Source organism: Hibiscus syriacus, unplaced genomic scaffold (genome assembly GCF_006381635.1).
Source record: "Hibiscus syriacus cultivar Baekdansim isolate YM2019G1 unplaced genomic scaffold, ASM638163v2 tig00110788_pilon, whole genome shotgun sequence".
Taxonomy (NCBI): domain Eukaryota; kingdom Viridiplantae; phylum Streptophyta; class Magnoliopsida; order Malvales; family Malvaceae; genus Hibiscus; species Hibiscus syriacus.
Genome location: NW_024062863.1, coordinates 1,379,554 through 1,405,665, shown reverse-complemented (window position 1 = coordinate 1,405,665; position 26,112 = coordinate 1,379,554). Strand labels below are relative to the sequence as shown.

General features: G+C 33.4%; 3 protein-coding genes across 4 annotated transcripts; 1 reads left to right on the top strand and 2 right to left on the bottom strand.

The window, feature by feature from the left end:
• Window positions 1-3,165: 3,165 nt before the first annotated feature.
• Window positions 3,166-4,969, top strand: LOC120140651 (floricaula/leafy homolog). The gene is made up of 3 exons (XM_039155617.1): window positions 3,166-3,607; window positions 3,701-4,065; window positions 4,536-4,969. The coding sequence occupies exons 1-3, from the start codon at window positions 3,166-3,168 to the stop codon at window positions 4,905-4,907; spliced, it is 1,179 nt and encodes a 392-aa protein (XP_039011548.1). The 3' UTR covers window positions 4,908-4,969.
• Window positions 4,970-8,707: 3,738 nt separating this feature from the next.
• On the bottom strand, window positions 8,708-10,037 carry LOC120140586 (ethylene-responsive transcription factor ERF115-like). Of its 2 annotated transcripts, none has more exons than XM_039155553.1 (2): window positions 9,768-10,037; window positions 8,708-9,268 (listed from the first exon to the last, which is right to left on the bottom strand). In XM_039155553.1, the coding sequence occupies exon 2, from the start codon at window positions 9,257-9,259 to the stop codon at window positions 8,711-8,713; it is 549 nt and encodes a 182-aa protein (XP_039011484.1). In that variant the 5' UTR covers window positions 9,260-9,268; window positions 9,768-10,037; the 3' UTR covers window positions 8,708-8,710. The 2 variants fall into 2 exon arrangements, with proteins under 2 accessions (XP_039011484.1, XP_039011483.1); XM_039155552.1 differs by having other exon boundaries at window positions 8,708-9,273; window positions 9,768-10,036.
• Window positions 10,038-17,368: 7,331 nt separating this feature from the next.
• LOC120140645 (protein BONZAI 2-like) lies at window positions 17,369-22,984 on the bottom strand. Its single transcript, XM_039155612.1, has 17 exons — window positions 22,912-22,984; window positions 22,613-22,794; window positions 22,274-22,321; window positions 21,220-21,368; window positions 21,080-21,128; window positions 20,722-20,778; window positions 20,315-20,503; window positions 20,090-20,224; window positions 19,786-19,847; window positions 19,604-19,706; window positions 19,408-19,522; window positions 18,629-18,705; window positions 18,408-18,545; window positions 18,149-18,313; window positions 17,827-17,940; window positions 17,603-17,699; window positions 17,369-17,527 (listed from the first exon to the last, which is right to left on the bottom strand). Exons 2-17 carry the CDS (start codon window positions 22,754-22,756, stop codon window positions 17,433-17,435), a joined length of 1,737 nt encoding a protein of 578 aa, XP_039011543.1. The 5' UTR covers window positions 22,757-22,794; window positions 22,912-22,984; the 3' UTR covers window positions 17,369-17,432.
• Window positions 22,985-26,112: the final 3,128 nt, after the last annotated feature.

The window sequence follows — 26,112 nt, the reverse complement described above, 5'->3', positions numbered from 1 at the left end:
AGTACTTCAAACAAAGTGTTTGAACATGGTTCAACTCTCCATGCGTTGACTTCACAACACGTTTCATTATCTTTTTTTCTGTCCATGGTGTAACACGATGTTCCAATGTTCCTGTAAATTTAAATAAATAATACTTAGTAAAATATATGATAAGTTACGAATTTAAAGAAATAATACCTGCATGGTTTCTTTTCTTGTAGTACCACTGTTGAATAGAGGCTCGAAAAAACTCCATTAACATAGTAATGGGTAATTTCCGGGAATGACGACTTAGAGCGTTGATTGATTCTGCACTATTAGACGTCATGAAACCATATCTTGCTCCAAGTTGATGTACTGTTGACCATCTTTCAAACCCGACATCTTCTAGTGTTTGAGCACACTGAGGCAAAACACGTCTTAAACAGTTTATATGCTTATTAAAATCCACTTCCCGATAAGCTTTTACAGCCTTCCAGTATGTCCATTTGTGATTTTTTATACCAGCAGACCTTGATTTTAGATTTCTATACAAATGAACACCACAAAGTCCATGAAAAGCATCTGGGAAACACCTTCTAACAGCGTTGTCAATTGAGTTTGCCCTATCGGATATGATTTTCAGATGGCTAATAGGACCTATGCAATCCCTAAGATGCCCCATAAACCATATCCATGAATCAGAGGTTTCAGATTTGCCAACCCCGTAAGCTATTGGCAGTATCTCATTATTAGCATCCATGGCTACTGCTAATAAGTTTACTCCAAGGTATCGACCTTTTAAATATGCTCCGTCAACTATAATAACTGGGCGCATGCAATTAATAAACGAACGAATCTGCAAAATCATATACACAAGAAATATAATCATTTAAATGTGAAATGCATGCAACTAACAAAAATGAGTCAACAAAATTATATTGATTTACTAACCGCAGCACCAATGGCGATAAACAGCAACTCAAAGCGTCCATCTCTATCTGTTTTGATATGAGTTACCGACCCAGGATTTTTCAACTTTAAATTGTGACAAAAAGCCGGCAGTTGGGCAAACGATGCTTCTGGCGACCCCCTCAACAATTCCAAGGCATAACATTTGGCTCTCCAAGCTTGAGAATATGAGATACTAATCTTGAACCGAGCATTCATGTCAGTCATAATTTCATGTCCCCGATATACCCTACCATTCAAAAACATTAACTCAGCCAGAAAACCACCCAATACCTTTTTGTTTGCCTGTCTATGGTGAGGAAAAACCTGGGTTCTTGAACATGTATGTTTATCAAAAAAAGTCCTAACTTGAAACATTTCGCAATCTTTTATCCTCTTTGCAATCATACGCCATATACAGTTTTTGTCAATCATACACCTTGTTTCGAAACGATCTTTGCTTGATTTGTTAACTTTTAATTGATAGCCATCTTCCACACATTTTGTATACAAAGCTATCTTCAAGTCTTCCTTTGTATCAAAACAATCATCTTTCTTGATACGAATAATTTTTGTGTAACAATCAACTGTTATCTTTACCAACTCTTCTTCCGGTATCTGAAGTAATTCTGGCATATTCCAGTTATACTCCCGTGGCATTTTCTTCGGGGACTTTTCTTTAGGGATTTCTTCTTCTTTTTCTTCTTCAGTGTTATATGAATTACAAAATGGATGTTCAACATGTTCATTTACAGTCGTAACTTCCTCCTCATTATCATCAACAACATCTTCCTCGGCAACGGCTGTTTTATCATCAAAATTCGGGTATTGACCAATATCAAAATCATTACACGCAGGGTCTGTTTCTTCTTCTGAAAAATCATCAAAATCTGAGTATTGACCAAGATCAAAGTCCGGGTATTGACCAAGATCAAATTTCGAATACTGACTAGTACTCACAATTTTTTCTTTTGGCTCATCATCGTCTAACTGGTCAATACGAAAACCGGAATTTAGTGCTGAAAGTTGATTGGGATTTGGATTAGGGAAAGGTTGTGGGTTTTGAGATTGTGTTTGGTATTGGAAATGTGGTGAAATTGTGGTGGAACCATTAAATTTTGAGCACCATAAACTGGGGTTGAAAAACTTAGTTGATTACTACCCGCTACTGACCCAACTTCACTACTTCTAGGTTTAACAATATACAATGTAACATCATCACTTGAAACACTAATGTAAGCAATGAATCGTTCAACATCTTCATTGTCGGTTAACAAATAAACTTTACCATTTCTTTCATAAGATAGCCTAAATCCACTTAGGGACTCTAAATTCAATTTATTTGCAACACGTAACATTAGAGTTTCATAAGTTAATTTTTTTAATGACAGTTTTAGTTGAAGATTCATAGGTAAAGGCATATATTGTAAAACACCATGAACATTCTCCCATGACCCTCCAAAATATAAATCTATCCAAACATGAACAACATTAGATGATTTCATTATTGTAAATTAATTTACTAAACAAACGAGCTACGAAACTAAAACCTGTTGCCGGATGGGGAAGGATGTCGTTGGATATAGGAACGGATGTCGCCGGAGAGAGTGATAGATGGAGATGGAATGAGTTGCGATTTAGGGATTTAGGTTATGAGTTGCTGCTGCTGCGTAGTTATATACCCAAAACATTTGTATTGCGAAATTAAAACCTGTTGCGAATTCAGAAATCGAGTTGCAAATTTGAAATTCAGTATTGCGATTACGTAAATCGCAATGACGTATTCGCGTTGCGATTTACGGATACGCGTTGCGATTTTACGTATTGTCATTGCGATTTACGAATACGCGTTGCGATTTTACGTATTGTCGTTGCGATTTACGAATACGCGTTGCGATTTTACGGATACTCGTTACGATAGTCAGAATCGCGTTGCGATTTATATGTTCGCGTTGCGATTTTCATATTCGCGTTGCGATTCTGGAAAATCGCAATGCTAATTTGTACTATCGCATTGCGATTCTTCATAATCGTGTTGCGATTCTGGGAACTGATTTGCGATTCTAGAGATCGCGTTGCGATTTTTATTTCGCATTGCGATTTTGTTGGTCATTTTGATAAATTCAAAAAAAATTGATTAAAATCGTATATTATAAGACATTTTTGATTAGTGAGGTTATTTTCTCTAATAAAATTCATCAATTTTCACTTCATTAGTAGAAGTTTGAGAGAAAAGAGGAGAGCTTGATAATAGAAATGGACCCTGAGACTATCGCTATCGGCAGCTACTTCAAGTGGGATCCAAGAGGAGTGTTGCCGCCGGCGCCAAAGCGAATTACCATGGCTGCAGCGACGGCGCCTCAACCGCACACGGCTGCTTGCATGGGAAGGCAGAGAGACGTCGGAGGACTGGAAGAGTTGTTTCAAGCGTACGGGATCAGATATTACACCGCAGCAACAATAGCCGAGTTAGGGTTCACAGTGAACACCCTTTTAGGCATGAAGGAAGAGGAGTTAGATGAGATGATGAATTGCGTGTCGCAGATATTCAGATGGGAGTTGCTAGTCGGTGAAAGGTACGGCATTAAAGCCGCTGTCAGAGCTGAAAGAAGAAGGCTCGAAGAAGAGGAGTATTCAAGGCGAGGACACTTGATTTCAGGTGACACCACCATCGCCATTGATGCTCTCTCCCACGAAGGTTCGTTTATCATTCATTACTTGTTATAACCTTAGTATTTTCATTCTTCCTTTTTTTTTTTGTTATTGGTTGAAATGAGTGTGTGTTCGACAGGGTTATCGGAGGAGGCAGTTCAGCAGGAGAGGGAAGCTGCAGTGAGCGGTGGAGGGGGCACGTGGGATGCGGCGGTAGGCGGTGGAAAGAAGAAGATACGACGCCGGACAGGGCAGAAGAAGGTGGTCGAAGTCGATGAAGAAGATGAATTAGAGGGCGGAGATGATGATGAAAACGGTGATATCGGCGGAGGCTGCTACGAGAGACAGCGAGAACACCCTTTCATTGTCACGGAGCCTGGGGTGGTAGCACGTGGCAAAAAGAACGGCCTAGATTACCTCTTCCATCTTTACGAGCAGTGCCGGGAGTTCTTGATTCAAGTCCAAAACATCGCCAAGGAGCGCGGCGAAAAATGCCCCACCAAGGTAACAATACAAACAAATCTATATTTGATGTTTCTCAAGTAAAACCTTGAATTCCAAATCTGTAAACGAAAGAAAAAAAAGAGAGAGAAATATCCCGTTTAGGATCCGATTCTCATGGGAAATTATGAAACAAGTGTAGTCTTTTGCATGGTGTAGGAGATTTGACACGTGACTAGCCGTAAAAACATGGTTGGACTAACCCTCCCATTAAATCTAAAGGTTTCTAGCCGATGAAAATGTGACAATTCAAGGACGGCGAGGAATGGGGTCTGAAAACTCGGGACATGTATGTCTAAATTTTTGCAGAGTAGGTTCCCCTCCGCCCCAAGATTGTACTTTACTTTTGTCTTTAAACAATCAACTGTTCATTTTAAAGCCTCGTTTTCCCCTGTCCGGTCGTGCTGAGGTGGCGTGACCCTAATCCGACAGCTCCACCATTTTCGGATCCTAACCTTGTTGTGTTCGTACAGGTGACCAACCAAGTTTTCAGATATGCTAAGAAGTCCGGGGCGAGCTACATTAACAAGCCCAAAATGCGACACTATGTGCACTGCTATGCGCTGCATTGCCTCGACGAGGACGCATCGAATGCGCTGAGGAGAGCTTTCAAGGAGCGAAGTGAGAATGTTGGTGCATGGAGACAGGCTTGCTACAAGCCTCTCGTGGCCATCGCTGCTCACCAGGGCTGGGACGTATATGCGGTTTTCAATGCGCATCCCCGTCTTGCTATTTGGTATGTTCCGACCAAGCTTCGACAACTTTGCCATCTCGAACGGAATAATGCCACAGCTTCGAACTCCGTTTCTGGCATCGTGAACAATTCCACGACTTGCTTATACTGAAGGAAGAGAGAAGGGTAACTAGCTAGGCATTTGTGTTAGGCGTGGAAAGTCGTATTTGAATCACAAACTTTATTTCCAAATCGCACTGTATAATATCCAATGTCTTAGTAGAGTGGTATGATATCCATATGAACATGATAAACACTGAAAAAAAGTAAAACCAGAATGATAGAAGAATCAATTCACATGCAACTAACAAAGCTAAAACCACTAGAGATCGATCATTCATCGTCCGGTGCCAATGGAGGGAAATGGAAAACGTTTAACTGCTCATCGTTGGTCTTGCTAGGCCTTGTATAGAACGAATGCTCATAAAGACAGTAGAGTATCCGGCAAAAAGAAATCATCAAACAACCATGCAACAACATGACACAAAAATTCATTCAAGGATAAGCTCCTGTATTTTTTTTAAGTTTGCGTTATGTTTGGGTCAAATAACGTTTTTTAAGGATAAGGTTAGATTGAATTCACATTTAAGGTGAGAAATACTTTAATTGAAGAACAATAGTATAATTATTTAGAGATAATTACTATAGTATGTTATATCTATGTTTTTTAATTAGATCTTTATTTTATCTAATAAAAATCTTTTGTAAAAGATCTAGTCAGATCAAATGTAATTTTTTTTCTTAGAAATCAAATCGAATTTTAAATCAGATAAAACTTTCATAAACTCAAATCAAGGAAAAGATATATACTCGGATCAGATTTGGGTGGGTTAAAAACCAGTCCCAACCATAGCTTTTCCTAATTTTAATCTTAAATCACATTTCCAAATTGAGTGTCTTAAATCAACGGCCCAAACTATGTTTCCTGTTGTATTCAATGAACCGAACTTTATTCGTATTCTGTACCATTCAGTTTAGGCATCGGTTCAAGGACACAGGGCCCAATTTGTGTTGGAGTTTAGAACCCTAATAATAACCATTCAATTTTCCCTATTACAGGGGGATGAAGTCACTTTGGATTTCACATGTTGGAATTATTATATGTAAATTACATACGAATCTTATTTTTTATATATTGTATTTAAAATTGTTTTAATTTATATTTGTATTGATTAATTATGCTTATTGTAACTAAGATGTATCTTGTTTATATAAGGAAGAAGAAGATGGATATATTCATAGTAGATATTTATGCCCAAAATAATATGTAGACGAACTTCATAGACGCGTCGGCGTCACTTAACTAGGACGTGGTTTCCCCAATAATTTTGTTGACTTTTAAGTGTTTCTAGAAAGTATTGACTACACCCATATCCCAAACTCATAAATTAAAATAAGTCTTTAATTACTTAAAAGAACATCGCCTTTCTTTACGGAAAAGAAGAGGAAATCAGTTAATAAAAAAAGGAAATCAAGGCGACGGAGTCGGAGCGTTTGAAAGTCAACGAGTAACAATGAAATAGAAAGGGGGTAATACGTGGTGGTTGCCGCAAAGTTTGACTCTATTACCGGACACGACAGCTATGTGGGACGATTGGTCTGTGATTGTGAGGGAGCTCTGCTCCTTCTCTGCCGCTAATTAATCACATAACTACCTCTATTCCGATGTTAATTCTATCATTAGCTTACAATATTTTACTTTATTATGCTCTAAATCTCATATGATCTCATCATCCGTATTAATTTTGTTATTTTCAAAATTTTATTTCATGTGAAATTATAATTAATTGATTTATGTATATAGTGAATAATTTAAATTGATTACAAATTAATATTATTTAAAATCTATCAAAGTTGTTAACAAGACCCCCTTTTTACTGCTGAAGTCAATTAATGATAGACTTTTTAATAACTTAAATCAATTATAAAATAATATTATTCAAAATTATAAAATAATCTTTATTTAAAATTATTTTGTTTTTTTAATAATGTATACATTATAAACTCGAATCAGATTTTCTTTTATTGAATAATATTCATTTTTTTGACAAAAATGGCTCAATAGATTTTATTTACCTGGTGCTTAAATGATAATTAAGAGGGGGTCAAAGCTTCTTGGCGGGAGTCATTAGAAAGAGCGTCGGCCCAACATCAAAGCCCACTGTATTGATTTCAGGCGCCGCCGATTTCTATGGCCATCCTTCCGACTCCGACACGTCCAATATCTATGTCATATTTTGACCCTTTCTTTCTCATTTATTATTTCTTTCCATCAATAATAAGCTAGAGTTCATTATTTAATAATAAAATATTACCCTAATTCCTCACCTATATAAATTCAATTAAGTACGAATTAAATGACTTCAATAATTAAGAGATTTATTGTTATTTTTAAGGTCTCGGGTCCAAATATTACGTACATAGAAATATAAGTGTTCATAATCAAATGGTTGTATTCCCCCAGATTTATCAATTAGGATCCACTTACATAATATAAAATTTTAGTTTTATATAGATTTAGAACTATTAGATGAGTGAAAATAGATGGTTGAAATTGACTCATTATCTTTTTTTCGGTGAATATCTTCTCATTTTTTACCGTTAATCTAAATCATCTATATTTTTACTTATACGACGGTCCTAAATCTGTATAAAACTAAAAGAATTTTATATTAAGTATCAAATCTTTATGTATATGGTAAATTATTAGATTTTTGGAAATCTGTCGTCACCCTTTTTATTGTTTATACCTCTAGTTTCTCCTATAAATTTTACACATGAAAATTTATTTAATGTTTTTCTTTTCTCTTCTCTCGTTATATCATTCTTTTAGATGTTAGTTCAGTTTCATACTTTTTATTTAAGTATATAATTTTTATTTTTATTTCGTGTTAACTTCAATAATAACATTTCATTTTCAATTACACTAATTGAAAATGAAATCACTTCTAAAATATCGATTCTTCGTAATGTTATAACGTTATTTTATTTTTCTTCATATTTATTGTAATAATCAATACTAATAAATATATTTTATGGTTATATTATTTCAAAACATTTTCTACCTCAAAAGATCCGTTTGTTAGCTCTAGACTTCAAAACTCATCTCCATGCCATCCCCCCCCCCAAATAAATAAATAAATAAATAAACATACCATTAAAATAATATATATATTTTTAATCTTTATGACATTAAAGTTATTATTATTTTTGTAAAACAGAAACTTGCAGCAAATTTAAGGTGTATAAGCGGCCTCCTGCGATATGAACTTTAACAAGTCCACTGAGGGTTCAAAGAACAACCGCTCTCCTATAGGCGAGTCGTGAGGCAATTCAGCCAAGTAATATGTAATTGAGTTTTTTTCTATTCGAACAAGCCGAAATCTAATCTTTTATTCTAGATCTATCACTTTTCTACATTTATATATACATATAATTTAGTGAGTAACTTCAGTGGTTAGAGGGTGTGTTGTTCTCCTCGAGGTCCCAGGTTTGAGTAGTTGTGTCAGTAGGATGTATGCGTTATCAATAATTAAAAAAAGATTGTGAACAAATAATATTATATAATCATCAAAAACTATTTTTAAAAAAATGGTATAATGTTAGTTAATGCTTAATCAAATTTTCCATTATTTTTTTTCAAAATGACATGTCTAATAGACTTAGCATACCCTATAGTATATACGTGAATTTATTTGATTAAATAAACCTGTTTGAATTCGTCTTAAATGATGTATTAATAGTATAAAATTTGTCTTAAATGGTAATTAAAAGATAATATTTATTCAAAATATTCTTAACTATTTAATAACGAATACCGAATCATCCTTATAAATATTGTGCTCAAATCCATAAAATCAATAAATAATAACCGTTCGTTAATCATTAAGATTGTTTGGTTCGTGAATTATTCTATTATCTAGTATAGTAATAATCATAATACTCTATCGAATGTTTAGGAGGATCCAAACTCGGAGTTGGAGATGAACCACCGTAGGCAGATGAAGAAGTTAACGTTGAGGAAGATGAAGACTGGGTTGTGGAGTGTAAAGTGAAAGCTGTGGTGACTGCTCCACCATAGCCACCGCCTGGTAAACAATAGTTTAAACCATTGCTTCCACCTCCAAGAAGCTCTGCCTGTGCCCGTGCGTACTGACCGGATATACAGGGATATTGAGAAAGTGGCGAAGGAGAAGGAAGTAAAGCTGGCGGCGGCGCCACCACCTCTGCTTCGACTTCATGGCTAGTTGTGAGACGACCGGATTCGGATGTTCGATAAACTCTTTCAGGGAAGTTAAGCTTTGCTTTGCTTCCTCTAAACCTAAGGGCTGCCTCATCGTAAGCCAAGGCGGCCGCTTCAGCTGTTGCGAAGGTTCCGAGCCAAACGCGAGCAGCCTTGTTCGGATCTCTTATTTCAGCCGCCCATTTGCCCCATGGCCGTTGCCTAACGCCTCTATAATGCATCCTCCTCACCTTTCCTTAAAACAAAATAGTATAATATTTTTTTTAAAAGCTAAATTAACAAATCAATCAACTAATTTGTTTTTATGCATTTGTGAATATTCCATGAATGTTAAAAGGAATCAAAGAATAACTTCACATTCACTCATTTACATGTAAGATGAATAAAGACTAGATAATCTGACATATTCCGCCCACCATGGCCGCAAAGGAAGAAAAAGGAAGAGGCCAATGACAAGCCATTGTAAACTATGGGATTAGGTTAAGGCATTAATTGTTATAAAGACCTTATAATTTAACCAAACATATATTCTGGAACTTAAACAAAATAGCTTTAGGAACCCGCTATCAAATGAACATCTTTCCGAAATCATTAGTCGTGTTTGTTGTCAAAGAAAAATACAATCAATTAGGGTTTATGACTATTATTCGATAGTAACCAAATTTAGGAAAGAATCCGAGGAGATGGATTCAAATGGTAAGAAGAAAAATAACCCAAAAATAGATATACCTTGAGGTCGAGTTTCTTGGTGTTGATTCTGATGATGAAGTTGAACAAGTAGTGGATTGTTATCGTTTGCAATAACTCGAGCTAGGGTCTGAACCATGGCGTTAGTTTCTTGTTGAGACCTACCCGTGTGGAACTGATGATCTGCAGCAGCAGCTCCCACTTTTTCCTCCGATTCATCATCGGACGGCAGTGGCCTCTTCCCTTGTCGTCGATCCACCTTTTAAATCTTTTGACGATTCCCTTTTTATTTTCTATCATGAAAAACCGAAAACAAAGAAAGCAAAGATTATATATATAGTTTTCCTCAGCGAAACCCAAAGGAATCAGCATGAAGAAGAAGATAATGAAGGGAAAAGGAGAAAAAATTAGTTACAAATAAAACATTAATTGCTACGGCCAACACGAGAGAGATGCAAAGAGTGGAGACACGTCTGCTTATTAGACAATTGTGAACAAGGTAGCTGAAAATGCTGAAAACCCTAAATAAATAAATATTCTTTCTCTTTTATTTAAGTTGTTGTCTTTATATATAAATTCTTTAAAATAATTCAAACCACATTTTGTAGTTTTTTTCCCTTTCTCAACTAATATTTGTTTTTGGCAATTTTTAATATGGATTCACAATTTATAGTTTTTATCCCTTTTTACTTTTAAGTAAATTGTGCAAAAATAAATATCATTTATTATACGACCTCGGTGGTTAAGAGATTGTTGTTATCCCTTAAGGTATCATGTTCTATCACCACACATGTAAATTGTGTAAAAATAAATACCATTTATTATACGACCTCAGTGGTTAAAGGATTTTTCTTATCCCTTAAGGTATCATGTTCGAGCATCACACATGCAAAGGTGCATAAACGTGTATTATCAAATGATTTAGAGTCTTTTAACAAATATTACCTAATACCCTTTCCAGACTAATAAAAACAATGATTGAACCTAAATTTTGTGTAAATGATTTGCATGAACATAAAATACTAGCTATAATGATTGAATTGGAAAATGTATAAAGGTGCGTTTGGTTCACGGAATGTAAGATTACCAGTGGGAATAAAAGATTACTAGGGAATAGGATTAATGGAAATGTTGTATTTTGTGTTTGGTTGGTTTAGCAGGAATGTAAGATTATCGTGTTTGGTTAAAAGAATAAAATATTATTGGAATGTATATTTGACCAAATTGTCCTTATTATATATTTGTTTTTTTAAGTTGGAAAATATTTATATATTTTCTTTAAAAAATTTAAATTCATAAATTTTATATAATTTTTTTTTGCAAAATTAAAAAATATAAAAATGTTTAATGAAAGGGTAAAATTTTTTTTTAACCCCTGAACTTTATATAAAATTTTAATTATAGATTTTTTTTGTAAATCTAAAATAGTTTAAGGATAAATTTGTAATTTAACATTCGTAGAATTTTTATTATTCAATGATATAATAAGGATATTTTTGAGAAAAAAATTAAGGGTATTTTAGTTCAAAACGTCGGTAATCCAACAATATCTAAGGAAATGGATGTAATGACATTCCCGGTAATATACCCCAAAAAATCCACTATTGGTAATGTAAGATTACCGGGAATGACATTCCCGCTAAAGACTGTAATTTAGTGGCATTTCTATACAAACGTCGCAATAGTACGAGTCTTTAGCGGCGTTTGTTTCAAAAACGCCGCTATAGACTCGTGATTTAGTGGCGTTTTTATACAAACGCCGTTATAGACTCGTGATTTAGTGGAATTTTTATACAAACGCTGCTATAGACTCATGATTTAGTGGCGTTTTTATACAAACGCTGCTAAAGACTGTGATTTAGTGGCTTTTTTTACAAACGCCGCTAAAGAATCGTGATTTAGTGGCATTTTTATACAAACGATGCTATAGACTCGTACTTTAGTGGCGTTTTTATACAAACGCCGCTAAAGACTCATACTTTAGTGGCGTTTGTGTTTACAAAAGCCGCTATAGACTCGTGCTGCAATTGCCCGCGAAATTTCAAATCTTTTTTCTCCCTCCACCCACCAAAAAAGTACAGTAAAAAAATACTTTGGAAAATGGGAAATCCCATTTTTATATATTATTCCGCACGAGCGAGTTGAGGAGAGAAATTAGAGAGAGATCGGGGTTTATTTGGCTGATGAAGAGAAGATGAGTGAATCAGCCAAGCCATAATAGGATGCAAGGGACATTGGAGCAGCACTTTAAGGTTCAGTTTCACAGTCACCAATCATCTTTCGCCACCTCGTCCTCTCTCTTCCCCCAGAACCTTCTAGATTTCGGATCTCAGGATGATCCTTCCACTTCCGGTCCCGACCTCGACACCGCCGATGACAAGGATTTCATTCTCAGTCAGGACTTCTTTTGGTACATCTTCTACTCTTTGGATTCTATATTATTCTGAATTTCTTATTTAGGTTATTCGTTTTTTTATGATGGATGCAACACTCCTGATTATATCACTCCTGATAATCAGAACTTGATGAACGGATTTGGTTGCAACAATGTATTATTTATAATTTGTCAAAGAGTATCTGTTTCTTTACTGCTTTGAAATTGTTTTAATTTTTTATTTAATTTATCAATTATAAAGGAAAACATTCCTTGCCCTAAGTCGCCGGAGAAGCTGAATACTCTCAAAAGCAAGAGATTTCGACAAGGTAAGATGCAAGTAATTGATGAAAAGTAGAATACCCTTTGTGTGTGTACTCTGCTGGCTCAGAAATCAATCAATTGCAGTGGTCTGCTGCTCAACCGGATTGGATTGTCATTGTTTTTTCTAACAAAATGATGCTTCTCAAAGTTTGAGGTTTGGGACCGTATTTTCCTTCTTGAAAGTATTAAAGTCTGATAGTTTGCTTCATAGAATACTTAAGCCTGTATTTCTCTTTGAGTTAATTTGTGGAATTTGTTATATTTAAGCCTGTCATTTATGTTATTACTTTGCTCCATTAATGAAGTAAAAGTTCCTCCAACAATCTTTGGTGAAATTCCTTTAGTTCATCAAATAGTGAATAATATCTCCAAAAATTTGAAGTTTGGCATAGTTGGTGCTTGATATGCTTTATGCAATACAGCTGAATAAAACCTCCCCTTTTTAGATAATTTAAATTTGATTAGTTTGAGAAAAGAAATTCACTAAGCGTCAAGGTCATCAAATTATGATTAATTTCATGTTAAGGAATTCAACATAAAATAATATTTTGTGGCCGAAAAAGATTTGAGGATAAGTGTGAATTCCATCTTGTTGAAACTTGTAAGTTAACTAGAATCAAACAATTTATCTGGTTTGAAAGACAGGTCATCTCACTGTGCATCATAGGACTGTCCTTGTTACACGATATCAATTAACTAAGCCAATCATGTAACATGTACTATGAGGATGAAATAAAAGTTTCCTTAATCTGGATCAAAAGGGAAAATCTTAAGTTTTATAGTTAATTGCTCTGCTTAAAAGCAGAAAGCTTTCCCCTGGAATGTTGATAAAAAACAGTGTGGTGGCCCATGCTTCTAAAATCTAAATCAATAATGTGGTTTGAGAGAGGAACACTCCCAAGGTCGAGTTCTAATGCCCAATATGTATGGATTGCTGCTTTTACCTTCGATTATGTATGTGAGAAATTTGAGGTTCTTTGTATTTGCTTTAGTGAGCTAGGTAATTGACCAACAGAATTCACTTGTGGGTTTCTTTGGTGAGAATGCCTTGTTAAAAATATTTATTAGATGGTTTGTGTACCATGTGAGCATGAGTTGTTTAAATCCTTATGGCACAATGAAGACATGCAAAAGGGACATGTTTTTGCATTTGATACTTTATTGGATAGAAAATTTGATTCAATGTGAAGTTCCTTGCAAGTCTAGGTGAGGATGGTTTATTGTTTCTGATTGATGCACTTTGATTCAATGTGAATATCCTTTCAAGTCTAGATGAGGATGGTTTATTGTTTCTGATTGTTGCATTTAGCTTGGTTGACAGTGAGTTATATGCTCTGATATGTTGTTTACTGTTTCTGATTGTTGCATTTTGCCTATGTTTTGTTTCGTAGTTGAACGCATTTTTGGAAACTATCTTCAAGAAATGAAACCAGTAATTGCCACTGTAATTCTAAATTTCTGGTAGTGTTCTATCGGTAAATCTTTTCGTAACCAAACTGAAGATCAGCTAATTTAACTTAAATAAAATGTTAATGGTCGACTTGAATGAATTTTTGATTAACCTAGATGAATTAAATTTGGTTGGTTAGTTCAATTTTAACTGAAAATTGGAGCACTTCGATCTAAGACAGTTGTAAATCATTCTAAAGTAATAAATTATGAAAATTAATTGATCATTTCAGCATGGGCTGTGGCTGTTTGAACTGATATTTCTGTGTTTTTCTCAAGCAAAATGTTGTGCGCTTGCTTTTGTTCCACATCTGCTTATATGTTGAATCCTGTTATGATACAATCCATTTAACCATTCAACATGCATGTGTTTAAGCCCTGCGATCATGAAATCATGATCAAGATTTACTCGGGTGCCAATTGTAGATATTGTCCATGTGTGCCTCTTGTGGAGCTTATACGGAGGCTTGTTTATTGATACACGTTTGTTATTTCTAGTAAACTAGAGGTTCTTTTTATTTGAATCTCTCATGCTTTTGCTTATATTTGGATAATGTTTCACTGTAGGACCATTCAAGATCAATGGTGTTCCTCTAAGGCGGGTGAACCAATGCTATGTTATTGCAACTTCTACCAAGCTTGACATCTCTAGAGTTAACGTAGAGAAGTTCGATGACAAGTACTTTGCCAAGGAAGTTGAGAAGAAGAAAAATGTGAAGACTTTGATTTATTGTTGTTTACTCTAGTTAACAATGTTTAACTACATTATATTTTACGTTAATGTAAACTTTGATTTATTATTATGGATTTCAAGTTTCTTATTATGGATTTCAAGTTTGTTGTTATGATGTCAAGTTTATTGGATAATACTACAGGTTAAATTTGGGTAACGAAATAGTACAAAACAACATTTGAAAAATTAGTTTTAATTCGCGGCGTTTGTATAAAAAACGCCACTAAATACATAGTTTGTATCCAAAAACGTCGCTATAGATTTGACCTTTTGCGGCGTTTATATCCAAAAACGCCGCTATAGATCTAACCTTTTGCGGCGTTTGTATCAAAAAACTCCGCTATAGATTTGACCTTTTGCGGCGTTTGTATCAAAAAATGCCGCTACAGATTGACCTTTTACGGCGTTTGTATCAAAAAAACGCCGCTATAGATCTGACCTTTTACAGCGTTTGTTCTAGAAACGCCGCTATAGATCTGACCTTTTGCGGCATTTATTCCAAAAACGCCGCTATAGATCTCGACCTATTGCGGCGTTTTTAACGCCGCTATAGATAACGACCTTTTGCGGAGTTTTTTGTTCTCAAACGCCGCTAACTTTAGCGGCGCTGGAATAGCCGGCGCTTCTTGCGGCATTTTCCCAAGTGCCACAAGTGCTTTTAGCGTCGCTTAAAAGCGTCGCTATAGGACTAAAAAACGCCGCTAAAACTCTGTTTTGCTGTAGTGGTGGATTTCATTCCCATGTGAATCTCACATTCCCCCAACCAAAAACACCCTAAATATCGTGAAACATTTGTTTATTTTTTATTCTCTTCTTTTATATTATTTTATTTTCCTTAACTATTAGGTTTCCTTACTAAGTGGATGGGTTGGGTACTTGGGTTTCTCTTGAAAGATAAAAATGCCTTTGTATGAATAAGAAATTATGTTATTTATTTTTTATTTTATATTAGTGTTGAGAGAACTTTTAATTTTTTAGGATGTGAAGCGAAATGCCTCGAGTGAAAACCTATGCAAAACGTAAATATTTGTACGCTAGGTTTTAACCCCTAACCTATTGGATATAGTTCACCACTTTATAAGCATGACACCACTTGAACTAAATAGCTTAATTTCTGAAATTATTAAATAGATTACAAAATATATTAATAAAAATATGTATTAATTTTAAAAAATATTTTACCAAAATAATTCTTAAGAATACTATCATTATATATACTTATAATATTTTTTTTAATTAAATTAGTATCACGAATGAAGTAACACAAAGTACATAAGCATACCACTAACACAAATATTTTTTATAGATAATAGATTAAATGTTTTTGAATATTTAAAATTTGTTTTTTTCTATTTCTAGAATGGGAAATATATATATTTCATATTAAAAAAAACTAAAAACGGGATTTAAAAAAATAATATTAGTTCTAAAAATTATATTCTTCATTAAAAACACTTGGTCAATTTTCTTTTCTCCGAAAGGGGTTGACTAGGAATTGACCTGCAATAACGAGGCAATATGTGGAATTTGTATTATTCTATATTCAGCCCAACATTAAGATAGAACTTAGGCCCACTCCTTCTCAAAGTCTCCTCTTTATTGTTCAAATACGTTTCCGACTCACATTTCTTTTCTAAACTAATATAACTTGCATATTAAGATGTCTTTTTTATATATACATATAAAAGAAAAATTATCATGAATTCATTTTAAGGTTTTAGTGATTAACGAGAATATTATTCATTTTTAAGATCTTAGATTCAAACAATTATACCTATAACGAGTATATACATCAATGATTAAAAAATATTATAAAAAGATATTTTATAATTCCCTAAATTATTTAGAACATAAAACTATCATTTAAAAAAAAACCTATCGATTCATTTTCAAAATTAAAGGTGATAGTTCCACTGATGAAGTAATATTGATATTCTTCTCATTCGGAGATTCTCTCTCTCTCTCCCCCCCATAATTATTATGAATAAATAAAAGAAAATTAATTTATTTAAATCAATTAATTAAGGGGGCCAATGGACTGCCGAGCACAAATGAAAAATTAACTTGCGTAAAGAGTAATCTGGACCAAATCTAGAAATAATATGGCGATTAAAACTTTGGAAAAGCTAATTATTAAGGGTAAGTTATAGATTACAGCACTCAGTTTTAGTCATATTCTTAATTTGATCATTAAAATTAAAAAAAAAATCCATTTAGTCACTCAAATTTGACATTCTTTCGTTTTTTGTCACCAGTCATTTTAATACAAATTTTGGATTGAAATTTTACGATTTTTCAAAAGATTTTGAAAAAAAACTGAACTGATCATGACAGTGGACAGTAAAGCGAGCTTATAGATGTTATGATCGTAGATGTCAAAGAACAACAGTGTCGACAACAATGTGAGATGAGAATGAAACTCTCAGAATTTTGCAGTTATTATAAAAAATGATGAGATGAAAAATAAAATAAAAATGGGTTATTTTATACTGGACACTCTCCGATTACTTAAATCAATGAGTTATTTTATAGAAGTCGGAGGAAAAGAAAAGTTGAGAGAGAAATGAGCAGAGTATCGACCATAAGAAAAAATGGAGAAGATGATGAAATAGTGAGAGAGAGAAAAAATCAAGATTTATGCCTCACTTAGTGAGCTGATTTGGAGTGTGAGAGTGCATATGGATCGGCTCTTACTCATTGTCCTTGGCCGATAACCTTGACAAGTGCATGATGCAAGGCAAGACTGTGATAGTGTAAATTCTCCACTGTTGGTACGGTTCATCGAAAAAAATAAAGTAACTTTGATATGTACAATTTTAATAAAAACCTAACTGTTTGGTTTAATCTCTCTGCTTCGCATGTAGGTTAAAAATTGAGTTGGTAATTCTGCCAGAAGTGATTGAACAACAGAAGTCCCTTCGTCTGCAAGTAAAAATGATTGTTATATCCCCCACTACGAAAACATTTCGGAAGCATCGGAGTGTGTGGATGACTTACTCTGTACATCCCTAAATGGAACGAATTGAACGATATCACGGGAAGCAACTCGTCCGGTTGAGCTTTCCAGTCTCTCCCCTTTGTCTGCATCTAGAATCTGTAAACAAGACTCCATTACTTAATAAACCAATTGAACTTTCGAGTGGGTGTCAACAAATGGATGACTTACGAAGAGATCATCTTCCCTCAAATGGGTGTAAACATGGATGTTAAGTAATAAGTACCTCCATTTCTTTAAAGTCGGCTCCTCCAACACCGACGATGAGAATCGACAACGGGAGATCTGATGCCTTTAAGAGGGCATCTTTGGTTTCTTGGAGATCAGTCACTACCCCATCCTGGAGCAACATTAACAAATACCAGAAGCAGCCACAAAGTTAACAACCTTTTTATTCAATAATAAGAAGCCTATTGTTACGAGAAAGGAAAACAAAAATTAATTTCTGCTACATTAATACAATATGTATCTGTGAAAAAGATAAATCCAGAAAATAAAAAATAAAAAAAGAACATAACGAATGCACAAATGTTTATAGTATAACTTACCGTGATTATTAACAAAACAAAGTATTTTTTAGCATCATTAGCCAGGGATTGGCTGGCAATCATTGCAGCTCGGTTAATCACATGCCCAAACAGTGTCGGTCCTGCAAGAGAGACATTAAAAAGGGCACTGGCATAGGCCATCATAATTCCTTGGATTCCTTCAACCTGGAGACAATGATATTTGGTTATATCGAGGAACACAATGCAGGATAAAAGCATATAAGATACAGAAATTAGATTGCTGCTTGCAACTGCTTACCTCGCAGTTGTTACTGCTTCCATTCAAGTTGAAACAATGAGAAATTGGACCATCAATGGGCCGTGCACCGAAACCCCAACCGGGAAAGCGCTTGTCTGCATCATAAAATTGCAATACCTCTCCAACCTCGTAGATTGCCTGATTTAAAAGATGCTTAAGATTTTCTTGGGTAAATGAAGAAAAGAAAGAGAAAGAAACTGTTGAAGAGATCCATTTCTTACTTTCTGGTATGCATTCAGCCGTCCTGATGGATCAATATAATGCAAAGAATCAGGGAGGCGGGGATTTCCATTTGAAGCTGATAGACCAGAATTAAGAACATTAAAAAAAATAATGATGATAAGAATGTGTTATGGTACTTCTGCAGAACTGCAAATGCAGCATGATGGACCAGAATTAAGAACATTAAAAAAATAATGATAATAAGAATGTGTTATGGTACTTCTGCAGAACTGCAAATGCAGCATGATGCTTTCCACATTCATCCGTATGACTCCTACAGTTTCAGAATGTGTTATGGTACTTCTGCAGAACTGCAAATGCAGCATGATGCTTTCCACATTCATCCGTATGACTCCAACAGTTTCAGATTTATATAAGTAAATCCTGAGGTCTTAAGATGCAGAACTGCAGCAACATCCAAACCAAAGACCTATATACTTACGGCGTGATTTAGCTGATTCATCCTAAAAAAATTGTTAAACTAGGGAGGAAACAGAAACAGAGAGAAATCAGGAGGCATAATAGCAGAACTGGTTCTTTCAAACTCAAACTGTTCGTTGAACGAACTAAACTGCTTTCTCCCAAGAGTTCACTGTAGACCAGCTTTTATGTTCATATTGTTCCCTTGATTAACTTTGTTAAAGATGTGGCAAGTTTCGTGGTCAACTTAAGAAGAAAAGACTGAAGAAGTGACATCACTAATAGTTTACATAAAGGGTTGCAATTGGCAGAATTTTAGTGGGACTAATGTCAATTGTGAGAGTAAAGAGGAAAGTACCAGTGAAATCAACAGCCACCATAAAGTTCAGCTCAAAACCCCCAGCTAGGTAATCCAGGAATGTATATTGGGTTATCTCACAATATTTTTCAAGAAAGAGCTTGCCTTTTAGAACCTACATGACATTAGCAAATTAGAAAAATAAAGTTGAATAAAAAATTCAATATGCAATTAAATTCAGTTCATATAATTAAACCTTGTTCTGGTTATCGTGCCCAACCAGATTTGGCAAAAATAAATTTTCTCCTTCCCTTCCAGAATGGAGCTTTTCCAAATCGGCTAGTGACTTCTGCACTTTTCTGATAAAACCAAAAAACAAAGCTACATCAGCAAGTATCCAAAGGAAAAGCAACATAAGAAAGTAAGATCAACAATTACCCTAACAGTTCGTGCTTTCTATTGCTGTTGAAGTCAAAGCACTCAATCGCTAACGGACAATCCTGCAAATTCATTTAAAAAATGAAAATTCAGAAAATAATCAAGTAACAAAAACTGTAAAGGGTAATTTATACACAAATGCTCAACATCAATGATGAAAACATCTTCACATGTTAAGATGGAAAGGAAAATGATTGTTTTCCGATAAGGCATGACTGGCCAAGATCAACCTTGCATTGCTATGTAACGAATTCAATTCAAGAATAGAACATCTTGGTAAAAGTATGAATAAAACTTGCTATACCTTGCTTCCGATTTGTTGAATATTTAAAAACACTGGCTTCCATGTTGGGTTGAGGTCATTTTTTAAGACTTCAGTTTTACATACAGGAATAGAAATCCCACTCTCAACGACTTTTGATATTACCAAAAAGGGATCCTGCAGAAGAAGTCCAGAAGTGAACCATATCATAACTAACATTCCTAATAAAATATGACAGTAAGAGAAATTGAAATCAGCAATGCATACACTTTTTGAGAAAAGATCCTTAGATTCCAAATTTAAACATTTTAATGTCATCTCTGCTGTAGTCTTTGAGCTAAAGCATTCCTCAGCATGCACAGTAAGCTTTCCACGATGTTGGGAATGGATTGATGGGACAGACTCCTCCCTTTGCACAAGATCCAAGGTTAATGACCTGTTTCGTTTGCTTACAATCTGTAAGACAGAAATGATTATTTGATGAATACAACATTGGGAATATTAATTTAACCAAGTGAAACAGCAAGTGAAGATCCCTAGATTTTATTTTAAATCAAAGTATTTTCAACTAAATTAAGGCATTCCATTTTATAAGATCTTTGTATTCAAATACCCAGGTTAACAGGGAGAGGCTCTAGATAAGGAAACACAACTAAGAAGATGTTTGTGTATACCTCTGACAATGCACAACTTGCCTCACCAATATATTGCTGCTCCTCCGGCTTAAGCATCTGTGAAGAAGTGAAAGCATCAGCAACAAATTTCATGCTTGTATGCTCTGTTATGAAGATGATATGAGGAGAAACTGTTAAAATTGTTAACAACGTCAAATCATATTTCCAAAAAAAAACAGAAATATAAAATAAGTATGGTAATAAACTACTTCAGAAAAAACAAAACAAATCCTAAACAACTAGAACAAAGTCAAATATATATTCCCATAGAGTTCATCAGTTTCTAAACTTAACTCTTTAAAGAAGGGCAGCAAAGTGTGGGGAGGGACAAGAAAAAGTAGGCATTAATCAAAGATACCTTTACTGCAACGTTATGAAACTGAGTGTCAACATCAAAGACACGAAACCTGAGATAATGGAAAATCAAACAAGTAAAATTACAGTGAAAAATCATCATTTTACTGAACCCAGAACAGTAATTCGAAGACTAGATCTTACAGCAAGATTTGGACAATCTCAAACTGATAAGTAATTGTATATTTTGTGATCCATGTAGGGTTTAATGAATTAAGAACTACTTCCGTACGAAATACTTCTGTAAATGCTCCATCTCTTTCTTGATTATAAACCACCACCATAGGATCACTCTGAAGCAAATAAAACTTATGAGATATCAGGCTAAGTTTTCTGCAATAAAAATACAGTTCTAGTGACCAATGAATAAAGCATGAAAGTAAAGTACATAGATATTTTTAGTTGATACAAAAATGGCAACTGAAAATATTGTAAAGGGCCAACTAAGCATTCTAGCTAATGCTAGGCAGAGATATATTTTTCATGTATGTTAGATTTACTGATCTTTCTTTATCTCTGAATTATTCTTCAGTATCAAGTTGATGCCTAAAGATTCAATCAAGATGGTGGTAGGATCCCTAGAGTTAGTGACTTGATTCTTGGATTCATCAAGCTCATATTCCAAGGATATTTTAAGATAAGAGCCTTTGCTTGGTCAGTTTGGATATGGGATTACCAAAGGAGTTCTTTAAGTATTTTGACGAGTACCTAGCACATTTCATCCTTGAAAAATAGCACGGTACATAATTTTCTGTCACACTACTACTCTTAACAGCCAAGCAAGCATCTTTTCTTTGGTTGCATTAAACATGCCATTTAATTTTAACCTATCTATATGCCATATAACTTTCAAATTAACAACAAATACTTTCTACATGGTCCGTACAATATGACTTCTCACCTTCAACTCTCCACTTCCTACTCCTCGAACCTCATTTCCTAATTCCACTTACTCAGAGGTATCATTGAGTCACCATGCAGCAAAAAAGATCCTCCACAAATTCTAATACCAGCTATCAACCAATACAACATTGTGCTGCCCTTTAAGCTTAGAACTTTCTTCCAGTAATTTTTACCAGCTTTTTCACCGTAATTTTAATTTAAACAACAAACTCAAATACAATACAGAAGAATTAAGGCACTGGATTTCTTAATAGCTCTTGGGTCAGTTTTGCAGTATATTAATAAACGTACATACCTTGGAGAAGACGTCCCGGTCTAGCAAATTTGTAGCAGAAAACGATAACTGCACAACATCGATTTTGCATAGAATTGTCAATGCCACAGAAGAGAGTTCGTAAATAAAATACAAAATTAACAAATTTCTTAAAATTTAGAGAAAATGAATCAGAAACCAGTTTATCTAGTCAACACCGAAATCAAGGACACCAAATTTAAATAATAAATACCTAAAATTTCCTACTCCATGAAACAATTAGCCAACCACTCAGTTACAAAGTAAATCCGATCGTTCATTCTAAGCAAATTTTAGGCATTCTATTCATTATTCGCTGAAGTAAGTGGAAAAAGAAAAGACCTCGATCTGAGAGAAGAGGCCTTGGATGCCACGAGACTTGAAGTACCAGTCGGAAGCGTCGTTTTGATTGGTAGCGGAAGTGGACGGGGCGGTGCCACCAACAGCCATCATCCCTCCGCCGACGTCCGAGAAGCAATTTCCCATCACAAACTATACTTTACTGATTCTGTTCTTCAACCCGATAAATGATGCAAATGCATTAACCAAAATCAAAAGTGAATTTATAAAGAGCAAGATGAACTATTTGCCTTTTCTAAAATAATGGAAAATAAAATAAAAATTATGGAAACTAAAAAGTAAAATATTTTGTAGTAAGCTCTCAAGTTCTCAGACAATGTTAGGAAACGGGCAGTTAGTCTTCCCTTTTTCTTTTTCCCAAATTAATCAAAAAAAATATTATATCAACATAAACGCGTTTCTTTTTGTTAGTTATAGCTTATAATATATAACGCTATGTTTTTATATTTTATTATTTTATATTTGAAATTAGATAAATTACATATCATTAAACTATTACTAGTTTTATTTAGTCACCGGTTTTTATCTATCATTAAAAAAATTAATATTTATTTATATAAAAAAATTAATATTTATATTGATCTGAAATTTTTTCTTCAAATTTAAATTTTTCAAGCCATTTTTCTCATCAAGACAATAATACCACATATCAATATATCATAACTTTTATACTATTTTATAATCTATATTATTATTTTTATAAAAATATAATTAATTTTAATAATAGTTTTATCTTAATGATATCATTTAATTTTTTATGACTGATTATCAAAACAAAAAAAACATAACATTGGTGTTGACTTTATCAAAAAGGACGATAACTAAAATAAAAATAATAAATATAATTTAATGATTGATAAGATAATTTACTCTTTATGTATTTATATAGATTTTAATACAATAACAATCTAGAATGTATACAATTTAATTTATTATTCTTAATAATTAACTTAGGGGAATTTAAAAAACATTTTAAATAATGCTTAAATGTTATCATCAATTGATAACAAAAATTTATGTTATTATCAAGCATGGAATATTTTCCTTTCTTAAACAATTGGATTGGAATTTCTTGTCAAAACATTCAAAAGAAAACTACCATTTTAAGTTCAATATTGTTAAAGAAAGAACCTAAACAAATAATATTTTTTATATAAAATAATTTTAAAAAAGGTAAGACACGGTTGATAAGATATTTAGGTGAAGTATATAGTTAATTGCACTAAATGTCTTTAACTATAATTCTTATTTTAAATTAATTTATAAAATTTTAAATATTTTGATATTATTCTCAAACTATAAATCTCATTCTGATTTTATTTTTAAACTTTAACCCTCAATTTAAATTGTTCTTAAATTTTTTAATGTTCTAATTTCATCCTAAACTATGGTATACACTAATCATAATTCTTGTTAATAAAATCGTTAAAAATTTATTAACTAACATGTAAACAGTGATATAATTTATATAATAATACGATATGATATAAACGATAATCGTCCCTCGAAACCATTATTTAAAATAAACAATAAGTTAAATGACTATCTATGTAGATTATCCTAGACTTTATTAAGAATATTGACGTATGAATTACGAAATTTCCTATGACTCTAAACTTTTTTTTAATAGTATGAGGTGATCATATGGTAATATATATTCAGAATTTTCTTAATCTACTGACAATGCACACATCTTACAAATACTGTTATTTTAACTTAGAATCTCTAGAAAGATTAATATTCTCTTTTATCACTGAAATCATTCGATGTGTTATGTTATGAATAAAACTGAATGCAACAAAGACGCAGGAAAACATGTTTCACTGAAGCCCATGTTTTCTTCTTACTAGTGTAATTCAAATACACATGGGTCTCACAAAGCCCAGAATTCTTCCTTTTAGTTAAGTAGGTTAAGTACATGCATACACTACATGGTTTTCACATCATCATTTATGGCTTCTAACTATTCACTTGTGCTCTTCCGTTTAACCCAGTCAAACATGTAATGCTACTTCACTTCATCTTTCATTCTTTTTTTCAGTCATGGGTGGATATTGAGGAGGATATCCATGTTTGAATGCATACTTAAATCAGGGATAATTATAAGGTGAGCCGATTTTTTGCTACTAAATTTTGAAGATTTTCATCTAATTCCGATTTGTCTCAATATTTATTGATTTTTTTCTATTCTGAATTTAAGATAAAATTTCGTCCAATCCTGATTTGATATTAACATATATTTTTTATTTGTGTTTGACAAGATAACAAGATAATCAATATATAGACTTTTATAGTAATTATTTTTAAATATATATTATTGTAATTATTTGGATTAGGTCAAGGATTTTTTATCTTAAATCTATTTTTGAATTTGACTTTATCTTTCGTAAAACTCGTCCTATTTATCTCATACCCAAATTAAAAAAATAATTTTATAAAATTAAATTGAATAACTCATCTAATTTGAATATTTTGATTATCCCTGCTTAAAATTAACAATAATATAAACAAGGAAAGTCATTCATTACTATAACAATGACTAGTTAAACTCCATCATTAATTCTTGATTCAAATCTTATATAATCAAATCATTATGAACGATTTTCCCCCATGTTCAACCAGAAACTCATAACTAGCATCATGTTTTAGTTTAGGGTAAATTACACAAATAGCCTTTCAATTATAGGATATTATTTTGTTGAGTTCTCTGAATATTAAAAGTTACAAAATAATTCTCTAACTATAGGGTGTTGCTTTGTTGGGTCATTCGACTATTAAAAGCTACAAAATGATCAATCAGTTCTTCTTATGTTATAATCTTGTCCTTTTCCGTTAAAAAATTAGCGGCCGTCTTAGATGGGCATTAACCCTTTGCTTATAAAAATCTGATCCAAACTCATTTTAACTGTATTTTATGGATCGAATCTTCGTTTACATTATGTTGTTAAGCCAATGCTTGAAAGTAACATCAATACTAATAAATATTATTATAATATAATTTTTACCATAGTAGGCTAACGTCCAGTTCAAACGGACGTTAATTTTCTAACAGAAAATGACGATTTTGGAACATATGAATAGTCGGATAGTCATTTTATAACTTTTAGTAACCATGAGACTTAACAAATCAGCGTCCAATAGTCAAAAACCATTTGTGTCCTATAGTCAAGAGTTACTTGTGTGTTTTACCCTTTAATTTAACAATTAATTATAATATTCGACCAATTATTTACACCAAAATAAGATCTCAATCTCCCCTCTTTTTCCCCAAAAATAATGATAAAGGTAATCCACTATTTTTCGTTTTCCTTCCTTTATCAAAGGGGAAAAAGTGTAAGGCATAAGCTAAGCTAAATAATTTGGGAATGTGTAGTTTTAAAGGGAGAAAAGTATGACCAATTGAGCCATAGCAAGCAAGTGAAGTTGTATGTATGAGAGTGGTTCTTAAGGGTGATGGGGATACGAGGGTGTGGTCCAATTTG

Coding starts and splice junctions, on each gene's coding strand:
- LOC120140651 (XM_039155617.1), top strand. CDS start 3,166: ATGGACCCTGAGACTATCGCTATCGGCAGCTACTTCAAGTGGGATCCA. Junction 3,608..3,700: donor TGATGCTCTCTCCCACGAAG/GTTCGTTTATCA, acceptor TGTGTTCGACAG/GGTTATCGGAGGAGGCAGTT. Junction 4,066..4,535: donor GCGAAAAATGCCCCACCAAG/GTAACAATACAA, acceptor GTGTTCGTACAG/GTGACCAACCAAGTTTTCAG.
- LOC120140586 (XM_039155552.1), bottom strand. CDS start 9,864: ATGGTTCAGACCCTAGCTCGAGTTATTGCAAACGATAACAATCCACTA. Junction 9,274..9,767: donor CCAAGAAACTCGACCTCAAG/GTATATCTATTT, acceptor TTTTGTTTTAAG/GAAAGGTGAGGAGGATGCAT.
- LOC120140645 (XM_039155612.1), bottom strand. CDS start 22,756: ATGGGAAATTGCTTCTCGGACGTCGGCGGAGGGATGATGGCTGTTGGT. Junction 19,523..19,603: donor GGCACGATAACCAGAACAAG/GTTTAATTATAT, acceptor AATGTCATGTAG/GTTCTAAAAGGCAAGCTCTT. Junction 17,700..17,826: donor CCGACTTTAAAGAAATGGAG/GTACTTATTACT, acceptor TCTTGTTTACAG/ATTCTAGATGCAGACAAAGG.